General features: G+C 43.8%; 2 protein-coding genes across 15 annotated transcripts in view; one reads left to right on the plus strand and one right to left on the minus strand.

Moving 5' to 3' along the window:
• Window positions 1-9,401, minus strand: part of supt3h (SPT3 homolog, SAGA and STAGA complex component) — a 662,265-nt gene extending 652,864 nt beyond the window's left edge. For 3 of the 9 annotated variants that reach the window (XM_068024500.1, XM_068024453.1, XM_068024427.1), the window contains exon 1: window positions 9,231-9,401. The gene's annotated coding sequence lies outside the window, so the exon portion shown is untranslated. The other 6 variants (XM_068024444.1, XM_068024471.1, XM_068024462.1 and 3 more) reach the window with 6 other exon arrangements.
• Window positions 1-21,196, plus strand: part of LOC137358450 (runt-related transcription factor 2-like) — a 232,455-nt gene that overhangs the window by 101,400 nt on the left and 109,859 nt on the right. For 5 of the 6 annotated variants that reach the window (XM_068024423.1, XM_068024424.1, XM_068024425.1 and 2 more), the window contains 2 exons: window positions 11,449-11,747; window positions 12,610-12,766. In XM_068024423.1, the coding sequence (XP_067880524.1) occupies window positions 11,449-11,747; window positions 12,610-12,766 (456 nt within the window). Of the gene's footprint in view, window positions 1-10,945; window positions 11,748-12,609; window positions 12,767-21,196 lie in introns of those variants that run through there. The other variant, XM_068024426.1, reaches the window with a different exon arrangement.

A 21,196-nucleotide genomic window follows, 5' to 3' on the forward strand; every position in this document is an offset into this window, starting at 1 on the left:
GAGAGACTCACGGTTGGTATGTTGCCTCCCAGGTGCCAGGGTTCGTGATGTCTCGGATTGTGTTTTTGGGATCCTTAATGGGGAGGGGGAGCAGCCCCAAGTCGTGGTCCACATAGGCACCAACGACATAGGTAGGAAGAGAGATGGGGATTTAAGACAGAAATTCAGGGAGCTAGGGTGGAAGCTTAGAGGGAGAACAAACAGAGTTGTTATCTCTGGGTTGTTGCCCGTGCCACGTGATAGCGAAGCGAGGAATAGGGAGAGAGAGGAGTTGAACACGTGGCTGCAGGGATGGTGCAGGAGGGAGGGTTTTGGTTTCCTGGATAATTGGGGCTCTTTCTGGGGTAGGTGGGACCTCTACAAACAGGATGGTCTTCACCTGAACCAGAGGGGTACCAATATCCTGGGGCGGAGGTTTGCTAGTGCTCTTCGGGGGGGTTTAAACTAATTCAGCAGGGGAATGGGAACCTAAATTGTAGTGCCAGTGTACAGGATGTTGAGAGTAGTGAGGTCAGGGATATGGTTACAAGGCCACAACAGGGCACTGGCAAGCAAGAACCTGGTTTAAAGTGTGTCTATTTCAACGCCAGGAGCATCCGGAATAAGGTGGGTGAGCTTGCAGCATGGGTTGGTACCTGGGATCTCGATGTAGTGGCCATTTCGGAGACATGGGGAGAGCAGGGGCAGGAATGGATGTTGCAGATTCCGGGATTTAGATGTTTCAGTAAGAACAGAGAAGATGGTAAAAGAGGCGGGGGTGTGGCATTGTTAATCAAGGAGAGTATTACAGCGACAGAAAGGACATTTGAGGACTCGTCTACTGAGGTAGTATGGGCCGAGGTTAGAAACAGGAGAGGTGAGGTTACCCTGTTGGTAGTCTTTTATAGACCTCCGAATAGTTCCAGAGATGTAGAGGAAAGGATAGCGAAGATGATTCTCGACAGGGGCGAGAGTAACAGGGTAGTTGTTATGGGGGACTTCAACTTTCCAAATATCGACTGGAAATACTATAGTTCGAGTACTTTAGATGGGTCAGTTTTTGTCCAGTGTGTGCAGGAGGGTTTTCTGACACAGTATGTAGACAGGCCAACCAGGGGCGATGCCACATTGGATTTGGTACTGGGAAATGAACCCGGCCAGGTGTTAGATTTAGATGTAGGTGAGCACTTTGGTGATAGTGATCACAATTCGGTTAGGTTTACCTTAGCGATGGGCAGGGACAGGTATATACCGCAGGGCAAGAATTATAACTGGGGGAAAGGAAATTATGATGCGATTAGGCAAGATTTAGGATGCGTAGGATGGGGGAGGAAACTGCAGGGGATGGGAACAATCGAAATGTGGAGCTTATTCAAGGAGCAGCTACTGTGTGTCCTTGATAAGTATGTACCTGTGAGGCAGGGAGGAAGTTGTCGTGCGAGGGAGCCGTGGTTTACTAAAGAAGTTGAAGCGCTTGTCAAGAGGAAGAAGGAAGCTTATGTTAGGATGAGACGTGAAGGCTCAGTTAGGGCGCTTGAGAGCTACAAGCTAGCCAGGAAGGATCTAAAGGGAGAGCTAAGAAGAGCAAGGAGAGGACACGAGAAGTCATTGGTGGATCGGATCAGGGAAAACCCTAAGGCTTTCTATAGGTATATCAGGAATAAAAGAATGACTAGAGTTAGATTAGGGCCAATCAAGGATAGTAGTGGGAAGTTGTGTGTGGAATCAGAGGAGATAGGGGAAGTGTTAAATGAATATTTTGCGTCAGTATTTACAGTAGAGAAAGAAACTGTTGTTGAGAATACTGAGATTCAGGCTACTAGGCTAGATGGGATTGAGGTTCACAAGGAGGAGGTGTTAGCAATTTTGGAAAGTGTGAAAATAGATAAGTCCCCTGGGCCAGATGGGATTTACCCTAGGATTCTCTGGGAAGCTAGGGAGGAGATTGCAGAGCCTTTGTCCTTGATCTTTATGTCGTCATTGTCGACAGGAATAGTGCCGGAAGACTGGAGGATAGCAAATGTTGTCCCCTTGTTCAAGAAGGGGAGTAGAGACAGCCCTGGTAATTATAGACCTGTGAGCCTTACTTCGGTTGTGGGTAAAATGTTGGAAAAGGTTATAAGAGACAGGATTTATAATCATCTTGAAAAGAATAAGTTCATTAGAGATAGTCAGCACGGTTTTGTGACGGGTAGGTCGTGCCTCACAAACCTTATTGAGTTTTTCGAGAAGGTGACCAAACAGGTGGATGAGGGTAAAGCAGTGGATGTGGTGTATATGAATTTCAGTAAGGCGTTTGATAAGGTTCCCCACGGTAGGCTATTGCAGAAAATACGGAAGTACGGGGTTGAAGGTGATTTAGAGCTTTGGATCAGAAATTGGCTAGCTGAAAGGGTGGTGGTTGATGGCAAATGTTCATCCTGGAGTTTAGTTACTAGTGGTGTACCGCAAGGATCTGTTTTGGGGCCACTGCTGTTTGTCATTTTTATAAATGACCTGGAAGAGGGTGTAGAAGGGTGGGTTAGTAAATTTGCAGATGACACTAAGGTCGGTGGAGTTGTGGATAGTGCCGAAGGATGTTGTAGGGTACAGAGGGACATAGATAGGCTGCAGAGCTGGGCTGAGAGATGGCAAATGGAGTTTAATGCGGAAAAGTGTGAGGTGATTCACTTTGGAAGGAGTAACAGGAATGCAGAGTACTGGGCTAATGGGAAGATTCTTGGTAGTGTAGATGAACAGAGAGATCTTGGTGTCCAGGTGCATAAATCCCTGAAGGTTGCTAACCAGGTTAATAGGGCTGTTAAGAAGGCATATGGTGTGTTAGCTTTTATTAGTAGGGGGGTTGAGTTTCGGAGCCACGAGGTCATGCTGCAGCTGTACAAAACTCTGGTGAGACCGCACCTGGAGTATTGCGTGCAGTTCTGGTCACCGCATTATAGGAAGGATGTGGAAGCTATGGAAAGGGTGCAGAGGAGATTTACTAGGATGTTGCCTGGTATGGAGGGAAGGTCTTACGAGGAAAGGCTGAGGGACTTGAGGTTGTTTTCGTTGGAGAGAAGGAGGAGGAGAGGTGACTTAATAGAGACATATAAGATAATCAGAGGGTTAGATAGGGTGGATAGTGAGCGTCTTTTTCCTCGGATGGTGATGGCAAACACGAGGGGACATAGCTTCAAGTTGAGGGGTGATAGATATAGGACAGATGTGAGAGGTAGTTTCTTTACTCAGAGAGTAGTAAGGGCGTGGAACGCCCTACCTGCAGCAGTAGTAGATTCGCCAACTTTAAGGGCATTTAAGTGGTCATTGGATAGACATATGGATGAAAATGGAATAGTGTACGTCAGATGGTTTCACAGGTCGGCGCAACATCGAGGGCCGAAGGGCCTGTACTGCGCTGTAATGTTCTAATTCTAATTCTATCTGCAATTGGCAAGAAGCAATTAAGAAGTAACCTAGCTAAGACTTATCCAACAGTTGAGAGCAATGCTATTATGGCTACCTTATATAGTAACTACATACATTATATATAGTTCCCATATCTTGGAAACTATCTATCCCAAAAAGCTGACACTGATGAAGAGGTACACCATGGAATCCAATGTGCTAGTTCAGCCCACGGTAAATTACATACTGAAGATTTTGAGAATCACGACATCAGACCAGACACTAAACAGAAAGTCTATAGGGCAGTGGTTCTCCTCACGCTTCCCTACAGTGTTGAAGCTTGGACAGTGTATAGACACCATATCAAAGCCCTAGAATACCATCAACAGGTCTTAGAAGGATCTTGGAAATCAAGAGGGAGGACAAAAGAACATGAATGTCCTCCAAGACACAGACATACCAAGTACAGAAGCCATGATAATCTCACATCAGCTGAGGTGGGGGGTGGGGGGGGACATGTCAGCAGAATGTCCGACTCAACGCTGCCCAAAAAGTTGCTGTACTCAAGAGTTATGCTGGTGAGGCCATTCACACAGGCGGGGGGGGGGGGGGGGGCAAAGGAAACATTTCAAAAACAATCTTAAGGCCTGCATGAAGGTCTACTCTTTTTGTTATTCATTCATGGGATGCAGGCATCGCTGGCTAGGACAGCATTTATTGTCCATCCCTAATTGCCCTCGAGAATGTGGTGGTGAGCTGCCTTCTTGAACCACAGCAGTCCATGTGGGGTGGGTACACCCACAGTGTTGTTAGGAAGGGAGTTCCAGGATTTTGACCCAGTGACAGTGAAGGAACGGCGATATTGTTCCAAGTCGGAATGGTGTGGGGCTTGAAGGGGAACTTGCAGGTGGGGGTGTTCCCATACATTTGCTGCCCTTGTCCTTCAAGGTAGTAGAGGTCACAGGTTTGGAAAGATACTGTCTAAGGAGCCTTAGTGTGTTGCTGCAGTACATCTTGTACATGCTGCCGCCACTGTGCACTGGTGGTGAAGGGATTGAATGTTTGTGGATGGGGTGCCAATCAAGCGGGCTGCTTTGTCCTGGATAGTGTCGAGCTTCTTGAGTGTTGTCGGAGCTGCACCCATCCAGGCAAGTGGGGAGTATTCCATCACACTCCTGACTTGTGCCTTGTAGATGGTGGACAGGCTTGGGGAGTCGGGAGATGAGTTACTCGCCGCGGGATTCCAAGCCTCTGACCTGCTGTTGTAGTCATGGTATTTATGTGGCTGGTTCAGTTCAGTTTCAGTAATTGTAATGCTATTGAATGTCAAGGGGAGATGGTTAGATTCTCTTTTGTTGGAGATGGTCATTGCTTGGCACTTGTGTGGCACAAATGTTACTTGCCACTTATCAGCCCAAGCCTGGATATTGTTCAGGTCTTGCTGCATTTCTACACAGACTGCTTCAGTATCTGAGGAGTCGCGAATGGTGCTGAACATCCCCAATTCTGATGTTATGATTGAAGGAAGGTCATTGATGAAGCAGCTGAAGATGGTCGGGCCTCAGACACTAACCTGAGAAACTCCTGCAGCAATGTCCTGGAGCTGAGATGACTGACCTCCAACAACCACAACCGTCTTCCTTTGCGCTAGGAACAACTTCAAGCAGAGGAGAGTTTTCCCCGATTCCCATTGAGTCCAGTTTTGCTAGGGCTCCTTGATGCCACACTTGGTCAAATGCTGCCTGATGTCAAGAGCAGTCATTCTCACCTCACCTCATATTATCAACACATGGGAAGCAGATGCCCAATCGTGACCAAAATGGCGATCCATCGTCAAAAATGGTGTCAAGACCTTCCAATCAACAAGAGCACCGAGAGAGACAGAAAGAGAGGGCTCAAGCCAATAATTCGCTACCACCCATACCAGCCGACAATCAATATCCTCACTGTGGATGGAAGAGCCTGCAAGCTAGGGTGGTTCATAAGCCATCTGCAAATCCACAGCCAATACTGACATCTCACTTCTACCCAGCCATCCACAGAAGAATCATGCCCAACATGAGGGATTGCCGACAATTCAGTTAATAAATCAGAGCATACCAACATACAAATTAGGAGCAGGAGTAGGCCACTCAGCCCTTCAAGCCTGCTCCGCCATTCAATTAGTTCATGGCTGAACTGATTACTCCACATTTCCACCTACCCCCGATAACCTTCCACCTCTTTGCTTATCAAGAATCTATCTACCTCTGCCTTAAAAATATTCAAAGACTCTGCTTCCACTGCCTTTTGAGGAAGAGAATTCCAAAAACTCACGACCCTCAGAGAAAGAATTTCTCCTCATCTCTGTCTTAAATGGGCAATCCCTTATTTTTAAACAGTGACCCCTAGTTCTAGATTCTCCCACAAGGGGAAACCCCTTTCCACATCCATCCTGTCAAGACCCCTCAGGATCTTATATGTTTCTATGCTATCTATGTAAATGAGAAACAGTAATCAGCCTAACCCTGAGCCCTGGGGCAGCAGTTGCACCCTCCTCCCCGAAAAACCTAGCTCATCTAATCAGTATGCATTGTTTTCTGTTCTTCAACCAGTTTTTTTTAATCCAGTTTGATTAATAGCCTTTCACAAAGGACTTTGTCCAATGTCTTTTGGAAATCTAACTACACTGTCATAAAGGTTTGCATAGTCCAACTAGGATGTTATTTACGAAAATATTGTGAAGTTTGGTCAGGTATGATCTTCCTCTTCCAAATCCATAAATCTAGTGTGCTGGTTTTTCAAGTAGGAACCCAGTGTTGTAATGCCAGTTTCAACTAATATTCACAGAATAATACAGCACAGAAGGAGGCGATTCAGCCCATTGTGTCTATGTCATCTTTTGGCAGAGCTATCCAGTCAGTCCCACTCATCTGCTCCTTCCCCATTTTATCCCCACAAGTATTTATCCAAATCCCTTTTACACGTTACTCTAGAAGCTTCTTCCACCATCCTTTCAGGTATTGCATTCCAGCTCATAACTCGCTGCATTTTCCCCTCATGTCACCTCCAGTTCTTTTGCCAATTGTCTTAAATCTGTATCCTCTGGTTGCTGACCCTTCTGCCACTGCAGTTTCTCCTTATTTACTCTTATCAAAACCCTCCAAGATTTTGAACATCTCTATCAAATGTTCCCTTAACCTTCTCTGCTGTAAGAACATCCCCAGTTTATCTCATCTCGCCACATAACTGAAGTATTTCATCCCTTGTACCATCCTACTAAATTGCATCTGCACCCTAAGGGCTTGACATCCTCCCTAAAGTGTGGGGCCTAGAAGTGGGCACAATACTCCAATTGAGGCCAAACCTGTGTTTTATAAAGATTCATAACTTCCTTGTTTTTGAACTCTATGTCTCTATTTATAAAGCCCAGGATCCTGTATGCCTTTTGAACAGCTTCCTCCACTATCCTACCATCTAAAATACTTGTGTAGGTACACACCCAGGTCTCTTTGTTCCTGTACCCCCTTTAAAATTGGACCCCTTTGTGTATATTGCCTCTCCTCATACTTCCTGCCAAAATGAATAACTCCACACTTCTTTGTGTTAAATTTCATCTGTTATTTGTCTGCCTATTTCACTGCCGATGTTCTCCTTAAACCCCCTGCATATCAGTTGTAGCATCAGCAAACTGATACCATTCCATTCAAATACAAGCAGAGCACCAGGGACAACATCCATGAACACACTTGGATGCTCGATGCTCAGCCCTCCTGCAGCAAATAGTGCTGAGGTAACAGAGTGGGTCAATGAGGGTCAGGCAGTTGATGTGGTGTACATGGACTTCCAAAAGTCATGTAATAAAGTGCCACATATCAGCAAAGTTAGAACCATGGAATAAAAGGGGCAGTGGCAGGGTCGACACAAAGTTGGCTGAATGACAGGAAACAGACAGTAGTGGTGAATGATTGTATCTCCCCCCAGTCTGAAAAACATAGTGTGGTTTCCCAGGGGTCAGTGTTAGGACTCCTACTTTTCTTGATCTATATTAATGACGTAGACTTGTGTGTACAGGGCACAATTTCAAAACTTGAAGATAACACAAAGTTTGGAAGTACTGTGAACTTCCTAACTACTGTTAGGAGGATAGTGATAAACTTGAAGAGGAAACAGGCTGGTGGAATGGGCACATAAGTGGCAAATGAAATTTAATGGAGAAGTGTGAAGCAATAAATTTTGTTAGGAAGAACATAGAGAGGCAATGTAAAATAAAGGGTACCATTCTAAAGGGGGTGCAGGAGCAGAGGGGCCTGGGGGTATATGTGCACAAATCATTGAAGGTGGCAGGGCAGATTGAGAAAGCAGTTAATAAAGCATTCTGGGTCCTGGGTTTTATAAATAGGGGCACAGAATACAAAAGGATATTATGAAGAACCTTTATAAAACACTGGTTTGGCCTCAACTGGAGCATTGTGTCCAAATTTGTGCACTACGTTTTAGGAAGGATGTGAAGGCATTAGAAAGGGTGCAGAAAAGATACACGAGAATGGTTCCAAGAATGAGGAACTTCAGTTATGTGGATAAATTGGGCAAGATGGTGCTGTTATCCTTGGAGAAGATTTGATAGAGGTGTTGATAGAGGGGACTGGACAGAGTAGATAGGGAGAAACTATTCCCATTGGTGAAAAGGTCAAGAATCAGAGCACACTAATTTAAGCTGAATGGCAAAGGAACCAAAGGCGACATAAGGGAATACTTTTTTTTAAATGCACAACTCATAATTAAGATCTGGAACACTCTGCCTGAATCAAAAGAGAATTGGAGAATCTGAAGCAAAATGATTTGCAGGACTGCATGGAAAAGGTGGGGGAATGGGACTTGGGAAGCTGCTCTTCCAAAGAGCCTGAACAGACACAACAGGCCGAATGGCCTCCTTTTGTATTGTAACCATTTTATGATTCTATAAGAAAGTCTTTAGAAAATAAATACCAGCCGATGAAAACTGCAGATTTTCAGCAGCACATCAGCGCTGCAACGTTAAGACGCGGGGATGTAAGTTTCATGATTCCTCTACATGGTACGTACGTTATTGGTCTCGAACAGAGTCGCAAATTGGAGAAGCTGTATAGCTGTAAATTACGTCCCTACAAGGAATGGCGATCAGACGCTGCTTAATCGGCAGCACTAATCTGCAACAAAAACAAAAAGTGCTGGAAAAACTCAACAGGTCTGGCAGCATCTGCGGAGAGAGAAGCAAAGTTAACGTTTCAGGTCCGTGACCTTTCATCAGAACATCAGCACTAATCTGCATGCAGGTTACTTCCCTTATTTTCCGTAGAAGCGCATGGAATAGGACACCCTAAAACAGACAGAAAAAATAACTAAATGGAGAGAGGGTACCTTTTGCCTCGTGTGTGAGGACCAATTACTCCTTGCCGCCCTGGAACGCGGTGCAGTTCTGTGCACGTGCGGGACTACTGGCCGCCCTGGAACACGATGCGGGATTTTGCGCACGTGCGGGACTACTGGCCGCCCTGGAACACGGTGCAGTTCTGTGCACGTGCGGGACTACTGGCCGCCCTGGAACACGATGCGGGATTTTGCGCACGTGCGGGACTACTGGCCGCCCTGGAACGCAGTGCGGGATCTGCGCACGTGTGAGGTTTAAATGGTGAAACCTAACGCACCACTCGGTGAAAAAGTTTTCAACCCACTGAGTAGCGAACAGCTCGCCCCGTCTGGCTCACGTTTTATCTCAAGCCTGTAACGTGTTACCTACAAAAAAAGTAAAAACTGGGTTAAGGGAACCAGGAACGTGCTAAAATATCACAATTCAATATTTAGGCCAGTGGCACAAAACTTCCATTAACGATGAATGTTTTACTCACTTTTGTTTTAATGAGAAAGCCCCATGTAAACACACACTATCCAGTACGACAGGGTTGGAACTGTATTGTATGTATGCGTGTATATTTGTTTTGTTTCTCCTCCGGGTTTTGACAGCTCCTTACGCGTACACAACCATATTTCCGGCCCGGTCACATGGACGCAGTCGCGATTCGCAGTACATGCTGGGAATTGTAGTCCGCGCGTCAGAGGAGAATGCTTCCCGATACAGGCGGCGCGCACTACAATTCTGAGCATGCTGGGCCATAACGCAGACGAGTGACTCGCACTCCACGCTCACGCGCCGATGTCAATAAAGTCAGCGCCTCGCGCGATCTCTGCCCGCCCATCCCTGACGCTGATTGGTTTTCCGGCCACCTCTCTCGCGTGGTTGCCAAGAGTTATTTTATGGTAAGTGGGTAATGACCACGTCAATCAAAGCGTGCATGCGATCTTCAGAACGCCTGCGCGGAAATCTGATACAAATGGGAGTTTGCTGTTAGTTAATTAAGATGTGTGAGACAGCGCTCAGGGTGTTGGTGAGGCGGCACTGGTGAATTTTAATAAACTGACTGACAACCATCCAATTGCAGTTATCTCTTTACACTGTGTTTAGATCAGAATATCCCGCATCACAGACTGAATGCTAGAGACTGTTCGATTAACATACGTGAATAATGGTCACTTTATATATTTAAATAAACTGCACTCACCCCTTAACAAAGACTTTTCTTTTAAAAAAGAGAATCTATCTCGTAATATAAAGATTTATAGTATCATTTTTACTAAGATACGATTCAACTTACAGTAAGCAGGACGGTTTAACAGTACCGGGAATTGTCAATCATGCTGCTCGTTATTGTGCAATGAACCTGCAAGATCTTACGTTTGTCCTCTTCGGTCCAGCTAAACCGGGTAATATTGCAGATAAACGTTATTGAATGTGTTGCTGTCTGGATAGATGCGTAATGCCCTATTTTTATTAGTGAATCTCAATATAATAAGTATCTAATATAACGTTTTGCTATTACGTTATATGCCATATATCATGTCCCTTTGATGAATACTTCTGAAAAAGCATGTCGTTTGAAGTTGGTTTAACAAGAGCGATGCCAGTGCCAGATTACTGACTGGCTAAATAATTGCTTCCTCACTCTAATTCAAGTAGCTTTTGTGCATTTGAAAGTTATCGTTGGGTTTACCACTAATTTACAGCAATCAGTTAACAGACTGAGATTCGATTCGTTCCAAACGCAGTGCTCTCATACTCCCCCCATTCAAGTTTTGTAAATATTTTTAATAAAATTAACCCACAGTAGCCCTGCTGCGCACCTTTACACTCTGGCAGGGTCTCGCATTTAGAAAGTGATTTACAGTTTTTGCAAACATTTGAACACGTATCATCGATGTGAACTCAGTAGCAAAACTTAAGACCGAAGCAAAACCACAACAGAAACTGGAAGTCGTCTGCCTCCTAACACTTTTTGAGGAAATAAGCTGTGAAGAAACCATCAGAGGACTTTGATAGGCTCAGATCATAACAAGTAGGCGTTTGCACTTTTTTACGATTGGATATGTAAATGATTTTAATAGACCTTTTTTTATCAAAGCCTTTCTCTGGGGGACGCTTTATAACTTTCATTCATTCAAGGAAATGTTTTAATGTGCAATCTACAGTCGTTCCCTGAAAACTATTCCCCCCCCCCCCCCCCCCCCATCCGCAAGGAGCAAAATATACATTTATGTATATATTTGGGACAAGAATCGGATTTGGAAAATACCAACGTGATCGTCTCGACCTCTCATCTTACAAGGGAATACGGAGTATTTTAAAATCGTGTATGACTCCTACAGCCACCACGTGCTCTTTGATGTCTCATCATCGCTCACTTTTTTCATGACCACAAACTTGCTTTATAATCCCAACCTCCGTGAAACCACCAGTTGGAAACTGTGGCTTTTTTCCCTCTTGATCGCCTTGACCACAAGCTGGATTAGAAATTTTCTCCCCAAAGACACACATTTGGAATATATTAATAGTTACAGGAGGAATAACCGACCTTCCTGAAAAAGAAAAGTTCTTTATTTAAAAGGAGACATAGCGAAAAATAAAGAAACTGGACTGGATTGAGTGACAATAACTGGCATTAATTGGACAGATTGACTATTTGTGGCTACTGTAAGCCCCTAATCAAAGTGTTGTGATGCGTATTCCCGTAGATCCCACTACGAGCCGGCGCTTTACTCCACCGTCCACCACATTACCAGCATCGGGAAAGATGAGCGATGTGAGCGGGATGGTCCCTCATCAGGAGCCCGGGCCAGGAGTGGGAACAGCCGGGGCGGCAGCGGCGGCGGCGCTGGGCAGGTCTCTGATCCGGCCCCATGAGAACCGAACCATGGTGGATATCATTGCCGATCACCCAGCGGAGTTGGTCCGAACTGACAGCCCCAACTTCCTCTGCTCCGTCCTACCGTCCCACTGGAGGTGTAACAAAACCCTGCCTGTGGCATTCAAGGTAAAAGCTGTCTTCTTTTTACAGTACATATTGGGCAAGAAGAAAATATTGGAAACAATACCGAGCAGTAAATATGCTTTATAAAAGTGAAGGCTTGTATTTTCGACCCCTTGAAGTGTACGTAAATATATAATTGTAGCTTTTAGTATTCATCAAATCGTTTTAAATGAACTTATATCATTTTAGTTTGCTAAGAGTAACGCAGTCGCAACTTTCTGAAGCTGTATTTTGTATTTAAACACAGATTTAGACTGCAAAACTAATGAATGCGCAGCATTTTCTCTGCCCTGTTACATGTGGCACATATCGTTTACTAATTGTGTTCACTTAAGTCTGAGGACAGTGTGTGGATTAATTCTTGAAATAAATTTTAAGCATTTAATAATTGTTGCATAAATATATTGAAAAACAACAAACAAAAAATCTTTAGTAATAGTAACTTGTTGGTAGCACAGGGTCAGTTCAGCTCTTTATAAAGAGCAGAATGTGTGTTTCAAACTAATTCCCTATATGCGATACCCCTAAATACACGTTACTATATAATAATAATCAGTTACGGTGATTGTGAAAGGCACAGTTGGGACACATTCCTTCAAACAAGAATAATTTATTTTCTCTCCACAATAAAATACATCATAGGGTTAAGACAACATATTAATTATTTTTAATTTGAAACGTATCCAGGGGAGAATAGGACTGGACAATATCCATCTTTAGGGTTTGTTTAGGAACGGTGTAAACCATAGCCTCCGCGGTGCTAAGTAAAGCTGCCCCTTCCCCATGCGCCCTGGTCTTAGTGAGCCAGCTCCCTGGTGGCAATAGCTAGCAGACTGCATTGATGGTGTGTGTTGCTATCTGACAGGTTGTAGCCTTGGGGGATGTTCCTGACGGCACTGTGGTCACTGTCATGGCCGGCAATGATGAGAATTATTCTGCCGAACTCCGCAACGCCTCGGCGGTAATGAAGAACCAAGTGGCTCGTTTCAATGATTTGCGCTTCGTGGGCCGGAGTGGAAGGGGTACAGTAATTTACCTAATTTAAATTCGTGGTTACTTTACCTTTGTCTATATAACCATACGTGTGTGTGTGTGGTCCAAGTGCAGTATTTCCAAGGCATGGGAACGTGACACCATATAGTGCTTATGCTGGTGTATGACAATGGGGTCTATGTATGCTTGCTCTCCATCTAATGCTTTCTGCTGAAATATTACTTTTTGTCACGTTCTTTTCTATTCCTTTTCTCTCTCTCTCTCTCTCTCGTGTGTTCGCCTGCTAGTTTCACTGTAATTGTCATCTTTCAACAAGGGAAACATTATTTGGTCGGATGAGCTGAAACGCTCAATAAAGTTGTACGAACTCTTTCCAGATGCCCATTGCAGAAACTTATCCGCATTTTAATGTTCAAAGCCGTCAAATCATTGTAAGCACTGTACACTTCTGAAACACAAAAATGAAGGAAGTGACAGGTTTTCTTCCAGTTTAATCCTTTGTGGATCAGCTTTCTCATTTTGCTTGAAACAGACATATAGTTAATGGCCGGAAGGATTTCTCTTACAATCCAACACTTCTCTAAAATTAATCCTTGCAAAAAGGGGGTTTCTAAAACTTATATTGGGTGCCAAGTCTGTGTTGTTTTCTATAAAAAGAAATGTACTAACTAAAGGACTCTCAAGTCAATACACAATGCAAACCCATAAACCAAATGTACCTGGAAAAGTTGTTGAAAAAGTTCAAAGAAATCACAAAGGAGTGGTGTACCCAGTTTTACTGTTTTGCTTTTCTTTTGGCTCCCTTCCCAAAAAGCATTTTTTTCTTTCAAAAAAAGGCTAACTGCTTGCAGGCTTTTCACGCATGGGAGATGAAGAAAGCTTCTTTTGATGAAGTGTAATTATGTCCAAACAGACTTGACCCTTTTTTCTTATGATCTTCGCGGAACAAACCCCTGGTTTGCTTTGAAGCAGACGGCTTGTTTCCAGCTCAGAGTGTGCCAAAGGCAGGAAGAGCTGCAAAAGAGTTTTAAGTCGAGACTTGTCTTGTGAGAGTCAGTTCAAGAGGAGGGAGAGGAAGAGATAAGATTCTTAATTGATTCGCATTTCTACTGAACATTGAGAGAGGCACCAGCAACAGATTGCAGCCAGTGCAAAGGGAAGCCAGCATTCAAACTACTTAATTACTTAGAACTTGAGTTACCTAGTAATTGATCCTAGACAGCAGACAGACAGAGACAAGCTTAGGTGACACAAGTAGATGGTAAAAATATTAACACATAAAGACTGGAAGGCAAGGATGCACAGCCAGAGGTCGTGGTTCACATTGGTACCAACGATATAGGTAGAAAAGGGGATGAGGTCCTGCAGGCTGAATTTAGGGAGTTAGGATAGAGATTAGCAAGCAGGACCTCAAAGATAGTAAACTCCGGATTACTCCCAAGGCCATGTGCTAGTGAGTATAGAAATAGGAGAATACACTAGATGATTGTGTGGCTGGAGAAATGGTGCAGGAGGGAGGGCTTCAGATTTCTGGGGGATTGAGACCAGTTTTGGGGAATATGGGACCTGCATAAGCCGGAAGGTCTACACCTGAACAAGACCGGGACGAATACTCTTGCAGGAAGGTTTGCTAGTGCTATTGGGGATGGTTTAAACTAGATTGGCAGGGGGATGGAACCTGAGGGCAGTTTCTGATAGGACAAATTCAGGACAGGGAACGGGAGGCAGAAAATCAGCGAGTGACTCTGAAAGACAGAAAAAGCAAAGGTTAAAAAGTGTGCAGCACAGGAATTTGACAGTATTAAAAGGTATTTATTTAAATGCGAGTATAGCAAATAAAGCCAATGAGCTGAGGACACAGATAGACACATGGCAGGATGGTATCATTGCTATAACAGAAACTTGGCTGAAAGAGGGGCAAAAATGGCAGCACAACATCCCTGGATATACAGTTGTCAGGCAGGATAGAGAGAGGGATAAAAAAAAGGAGGGGGTGCAGCATTATTGGTAAGGAATCAATAACAGCTGTGAGGAGGGATGATATGCTAAATGAATCATCAAATGAGGCTATATGGGTTGAGCTCAGAAATAAAAAAGGGGCAGCCACACTACTAGGAGTGTACTATTGACCCCCAAATAGTGAGAGAGAGATAGAAGAATAAGTATGTAGGCAAATTTCTAATTACAAAAACAATAGGGCAGTAATAGTTGGGGATTTCAACTATCCTAATATTAACTGGGATCCCAACAGCATGAAGGGCACAGAGGGCACAAAATTCTTGAACTACATTCAAGAGAACTTTTTTAGCCAGCACGTAACAAGCCCAATGATAGGGGGTGAAATTCTAGATTTAGTCTTAGAAAATGAAGCTGGGCAAGTGGATGAAGTAACAGTAGGTGACCATTTTGGAGATAGTGACCATAATACAGTTAGATTTAGCATTATTATGGAAAAGGGCTAGGATAGAACAGGAGTAAAAGTTCTAAATTGGGGGAAGGCAAATTTTACGAAGCTAGGAGATGATCTGGCGAAAGTGGACTGAATACAGCTACTTGAAGGAGAATCAGTGGCAAACCAGTAGGAGGCATTCAAAAGCGAGATTCTACAGGCACAGTATAGACATGTCCCCACAAAGATAAAGGGTAGTATGGCCAAATCTAGAGCCCCCTGATTATCTAGAAGCATACAGGATAAGATAAAGAAGAAAAAGAAAGTTTCCAGCAGTCACAAGAAACACAATAAATGGGAGGTTATTGAGAGGGGTAAAGGAAGTGAGAGACCTTGGAGTGCATGTCCACAGGTCCCTGAAGGTGGCAGGACAGGTAGATAAAGTGATGAAGAAGGCATATGGAATGCTTTCCTTTATTGGCCAAGTTATAGAATACATAAGCAGGGATGTAATGCTGGAACTGTATAAAATGCTAGTTAGGCCACAGCTGGAGTATTGCATACAGTTCTGATCACCACATTACAGGAAGGACATAATTACTCTGGAGAGAGTGCAGAGGAGATTTACAAGAATGTTGGCAGGGCTTGAAAATTGCAGCTATGAGGAAAGATTGGATAGGCTAGGGTTGTTTTCCTTAGAACAGAGGAAGCTGAGGGGTGACTTAATTGAGGTGTACAAAATTATGAGGGGCCTAGATAGAGTAGACAGGAAGGACCTGTTTCCCCTAGCGAAGAGGTCAATTACCAGTGGGCACAGATTTAAGGTGATTGGTAGAAGGATTAGAGGGAACATGAGGAAAAACCTTTTCACCCAGAGGGTGATGGGTGTCTGGAATTCACTGCCCGGATCAGTGGTGGAAGCAGAAACCCTCAACTCATTTAAAAGGTACCTGGACTTGCACTGAAGCGCTGTAACTTGCAAAGCTACGGACCAAGTGCTGGAAGATGGGATTAAATTAGGCAGCTAGTTTTTTCAGCTGGCGCAGACACGGTGGGCTGAATGGCCTCTTTCTGTGCTGTAACTGGAAAATGGGATTAGAATAGTTAGGTGCTTGATGGCCGGCACAGACACGATGGGCCGAAGGGCCTGTTTCTGTGCTGTATCACTCAATGACTCTATGGTTCTGTGGTTCTAAGACGAGCCTAAACAGTGGACAAAGGACATTAGATCATGTGGGACAGTCTTGTGTAGATCTTTGAAAACTGAAAATTTTGAGGAAGTTTGTGTAACTGACTCATCAAGGCAAGATGTTTAAACAGCAACAGAAAGACAAGTTGAAAGCTTTCAATTACAGAATGTTAGGCCTTTAAACAAAATATGGACATTAGGGTCCAAGTGCACAGTCAGTAATAGAGCTTGAAACAGTCTGTTCTGATTCATTCACTGGTTTATGCAAAGCCCTGTATTGATGCAAAGCGATGACTGTTTTATTGACTCACTTTACAACGCCCACCTTTTCCTGTCTTGAAGCATTACTGCATTAACTACTATTGGAAATGACTAACAATTGCATATCTAACTTATTACATATGTGGGAATGTCTATTCGAAAGGTACAGGGATTTTGTTCATACAATTCATTCCTTTTTCCAATACCCCTCCAGCATTTTACAAATTGTACAGCATGGTATTTAATGAGGAACTTTTTTTAATTATTCAGATGGTAAACAGACATCCATTTAGCTGTAATGAGTAAGGCAGTCACAAGGAAAAAATGTGAACTTCATAGATACTTTATCATTTCAAAGCTATAGATACTCTTTTATTTGGAGGAATGCTATAACCAGGTTTAAAATGATATTATGGATAATTTAAATAGTCAACATCTAGCTTGTCAAATAGAAACAAAACTTAGATATTAATTAAATTTTTGAACAGTACTATGATTAATTATTGTTTGCCTCTGAGGTGAAGTTAGTGAAAAGATCAAATGCATTAATATTCCAGGTAAACTTTGTCAGTTCAGTGTAAGGCCAATGACCAATGTAAGAAAGTAAAAGGACTTGCATTTATATAACGCTTTTCCTGACCACCAGATGTCCCAAAGCACTTTACAGCCAATGAAGTACTTTTGAAGTGTAGTCACTGTTGTAATGTAGGAATATATATATATATAGATAATATATCTTCTTTCTTCTTTTGGGCCTCCTTATCTCGAGAGACAATGGATACGCGCCTGGAGGTGGTCAGTGGTTTGTGAAGCAGCGCCTGGAGTGGCTATAAAGGCCAATTCTGGAGTAACAGGCTCTTCCACAGGTGCTGCAGAGAAATTTGTTTGTTGGGGCTGTTGCACAGTTGGCTCTCCCCTTGCGCCTCTGTCTTTTTTCCTGCCAACTACTAAGTCTCTTCGACTCGCCACAATTTAGCCCTGTCTTTATATATATATATAGATAATATATATATATATGTAATATATACATAGCTTTGCCTCAGTACATTAGTGTTGGGATTAAAGAAAGAATTTGCATTTGGATAGTGGCTTATCACATCTCAGGATGTCCCAAAGTGCTTTAAAACCAATGAATTACATTTAAAGTTAACCATTGTTAAGTAGGCAATTTGCATACAGCAAGGTCCCACAAAAGCAAGTGAATGAATAACCAATTAATCTGTTTTGTATTGGTTGTATAGACTGCAAGAGGAATGTGGCCCACCACTGTCCCCTTGGGCTCTGTCAGCGGATCAATAATCACTGGCCGCCTTGACACCTTGCCCGTTATTGAAACCTCTCCCTTCATAACAACTCTCCATTGCATATTCACAGCCATTTACTCAACCTTACCATCTTAAACATACTCTCTATTCCCATGGTCTCATCACAGACAATGCAGTTGGCAAATACTTTCTTGTATGCCTCACCATCCATGTACCAGTATCCCCTTTGAACACAACTGCCTTTTGCATCTGCATCTGGAAAAACTTTCCCCAAGTCACTTGCAATTGTACTTCAAGCTGCTAATTGTCTAGCCATTGGCCCTTCATTTGCCACAATACTTCTGTAGCTGTTGATGTGCTCAACCACTTCCTCACGTCCAACTTTGATGTTCTTGTCCCCAGCAAAATAGAGTCGTATAGCATAGAAACAGGCCCTTCGGCCCACCATGTCCCTGCTGACCATAATGCCTATCTATACTAATCCCACCTGCCTGCATTAATTCGATCTTTACTTTCTCCTAGTCATTACCATGGTATGGTCACCATCTTCATTCCCTCAAGTTTAAGGGATGCAGATGTTAGCGTATCTGGTGTACAACTGGTTTATCCATCCATTATCAGATTTTGCTGGACCCATCAAGTCTTCTTGGGCCTCACTCTCCACTATCAAAACTGGTTGCTACTCTGGGGTTATCTGGAAAGCAAAAATAACCCTTGGCTTCTTTTCTCTACTATCAATCGTCTCCTGAAAGCACTCTCCCCTTCCCTCTCCACCCTTAATTCCACAACAATTACAAGAACTCATGCACCTCTTTGTCACTAAGATTGATACCATTTGTTCAGCAGCCTCTGTTGCTTGCCCCTTTCCCTTTCAAACCAAATCTCCCTGCCTTAGCCCTGATCCTGGGTCCTTCTCTAGATTCTGTCCTATCTTCCCTCATTCCCTCTTCATGCTCATTTTGTGCATAACTCCTGCTCTTTTGGCCCACTACCTCCAAACTACTGATCACCCAAATTCCTTTCCTGATCACCATACCAGCTGCTGTTGTAAATTGTTATTTTCTTCCAGGATCTCAGGGACTATCTATCCTCTGCCATTTGCAATCTGCTGTATCATTACCCTCCTCCAAAATCCACTTTTGACCCCTCTACCTGCAAATGATAACCCATTCTGCAACCTCCACTTCCTGTCCAGACTCCTTGAACACGTTATAAAAACAGAAAATGTTGGAAATACTCAGCAGGTCTGCAGCGTCTGTGGAGAGGGAAACAGAATTAAAGTTTCAGGTCGATGACCCTTCATCAAAACTGGGATAAGTTAGAAATGTAATAGGTTTTAAGTAGGTCAAATGGGCGAGAGTGGAAAAAGAAGAAAAGGGAAGGTCTGTGATACGGCAGAAGGCAGGTGAGATTAAATTACAAAAGAGTTGGTGGGGCAGAGCCAAAGTGAGTGCTAATGGGAAAAGTAAAGAGACAAGAGCTGTGTCTAGAGAAGTTGTGAATGGCAGAATAATGAACAGCTGGTGTCCGGAAGCAAATCAAGAGAAAACAAGATTTAGACCAAAACATGCAAAGAAAAGGAAACAAAATGGGGGCAGAAATTACAGTCTGAAATTGTTGAACTCAGTCTGGAGTTCAGAAGGCTGTAAAGTGCCTAATCGGAAGATGAGGTGCTGTTTCTCGAGCTTGTGTTGAGCTTCATTGGAATACTACAGGATGCCGAGGACAGAGATGTCAGCATGAGAGCAAGGTGGAGAATTAAAATGGCAGGCCACTGGAAGCTCAGGGTCATGTTTGCAGACTGAATGGAGTTGTTTCACAAAGTTTTTATCCAATCTGCATTTGGTCTTCCCAGCCTAGAGCAGACTGCATTGTGAGCAGCGAACACAGGATACTAAATTGAGAGGTACGTGTAAATCACTAGTTTACCTGGAAGGAGTGTTTAGGGCCTTGGTGGGTGAATATAGAGAGGAGGGAAATGGGCAGGTGTTGCAAGTTCTGCACTTGTGTGGAAAGATACATGTAGTTGCCTTCCAAATCCATGCTTATTTTTTGCGCAACTCCATATTTGAATCTTTCCAATCATATTCTTTCCACTGGCTCAGCACTGAAATTATTCTAAGCAATGTCACAAGTAACATTCTTTATGACTGGCTGTGGCGCTTTATCCATCCTTATCCTCCTTGACCTCTCTGCAGCCTTTGCTATGGTCAACCGCACCATGTTCCTCCAGTGCCTCTCCTCCGTTTTCCAGCTCAGTGGGACTGCCCTCAACTGGTTCCATTCTTACCAATTTAATCACAGCCAGAGCATCTCCAGTAATAGCTTCACTTGTCACTCCTGCACCATTATCTCTGTAGTTCCCCAGGGGTCTTTCCTTGGCCTCTCCTGTTGCTCAGCTTTATGAAGCACCTTGGTGACATCATTGAAAGGCATGGCGTCACCTTCCATTTGTACTCTTGATGACACCCAACTCTCCCTTTTCACCACCTCTCTCAACTCCTCCACTGCCTCCATCTTGTCAAAATGTTTATCTGGCATACAGTCCTGGATGAACTGCAATTTCCTCCAAATAAATATGGAGAGAACTGAAGCCAGTGTCAAAGAACAAAGAACAGTACAGCACAGGAACAGGCCATTCGGCCCTCCAAGCCTGCGCCGATCTTGATGCCTGCCTAAACTAAAACCTTCTGCACTTCCGGGGTCCGTATCCCTCTCTTCCCATCCTATTCATGTATTTGTCAAGATGCCTCTTAAACGTCTCTATGGTACCTGCTTCCACCACCTCCCCCGGCAACAAGTTCCAGGCACTCACCACCCTCTGTGTAAAGAACTTGCCTCGCACATCCCCTCTAAACTTTGCCCCTCTCACCTTAAACCTATGTCCCCTAGTAACTGACTCTTCCACCCTGGGAAAAAGCTTCTGACTATCCACTCTGTCCATGCCAGTTATAAATTTGTAAACCTCTATCATGTCGCCCCTCCACCCCCGTCCTTCCAGTGAAAACAATCCGAGTTTATCCAACCTCTCCTCTTAGCTAATGCCCTCCAGACTAGGCAACATCCTGGTAAACCTCTTCTGTACCCTCTCCAAAGCCTCCACGTCCTTCTGGTAGTGTGGCGACCAGAATTGCACGCAATATTCTAAGTGTGGCCTAACTAAAATTCTGTCCAGCTGCAGCATGACTTGCCAATTTGTATACTCTATGCCCCGACCGATGAAGGCAAGCATGTCTTTGGCCCTCACCACAAGCTCTGTACTCTGGTCATGGATTTCATCCCCATCCATGGCTACTGTCTTGGGTTGAAGACGACTATTTGCAGCCTTTTACTTGTGGCTCAGTGGATAGCACTC

The sequence above is a fragment of the Heterodontus francisci genome, chromosome 3 (assembly GCF_036365525.1).
Source record: "Heterodontus francisci isolate sHetFra1 chromosome 3, sHetFra1.hap1, whole genome shotgun sequence".
NCBI classification, from domain to species: domain Eukaryota; kingdom Metazoa; phylum Chordata; class Chondrichthyes; order Heterodontiformes; family Heterodontidae; genus Heterodontus; species Heterodontus francisci.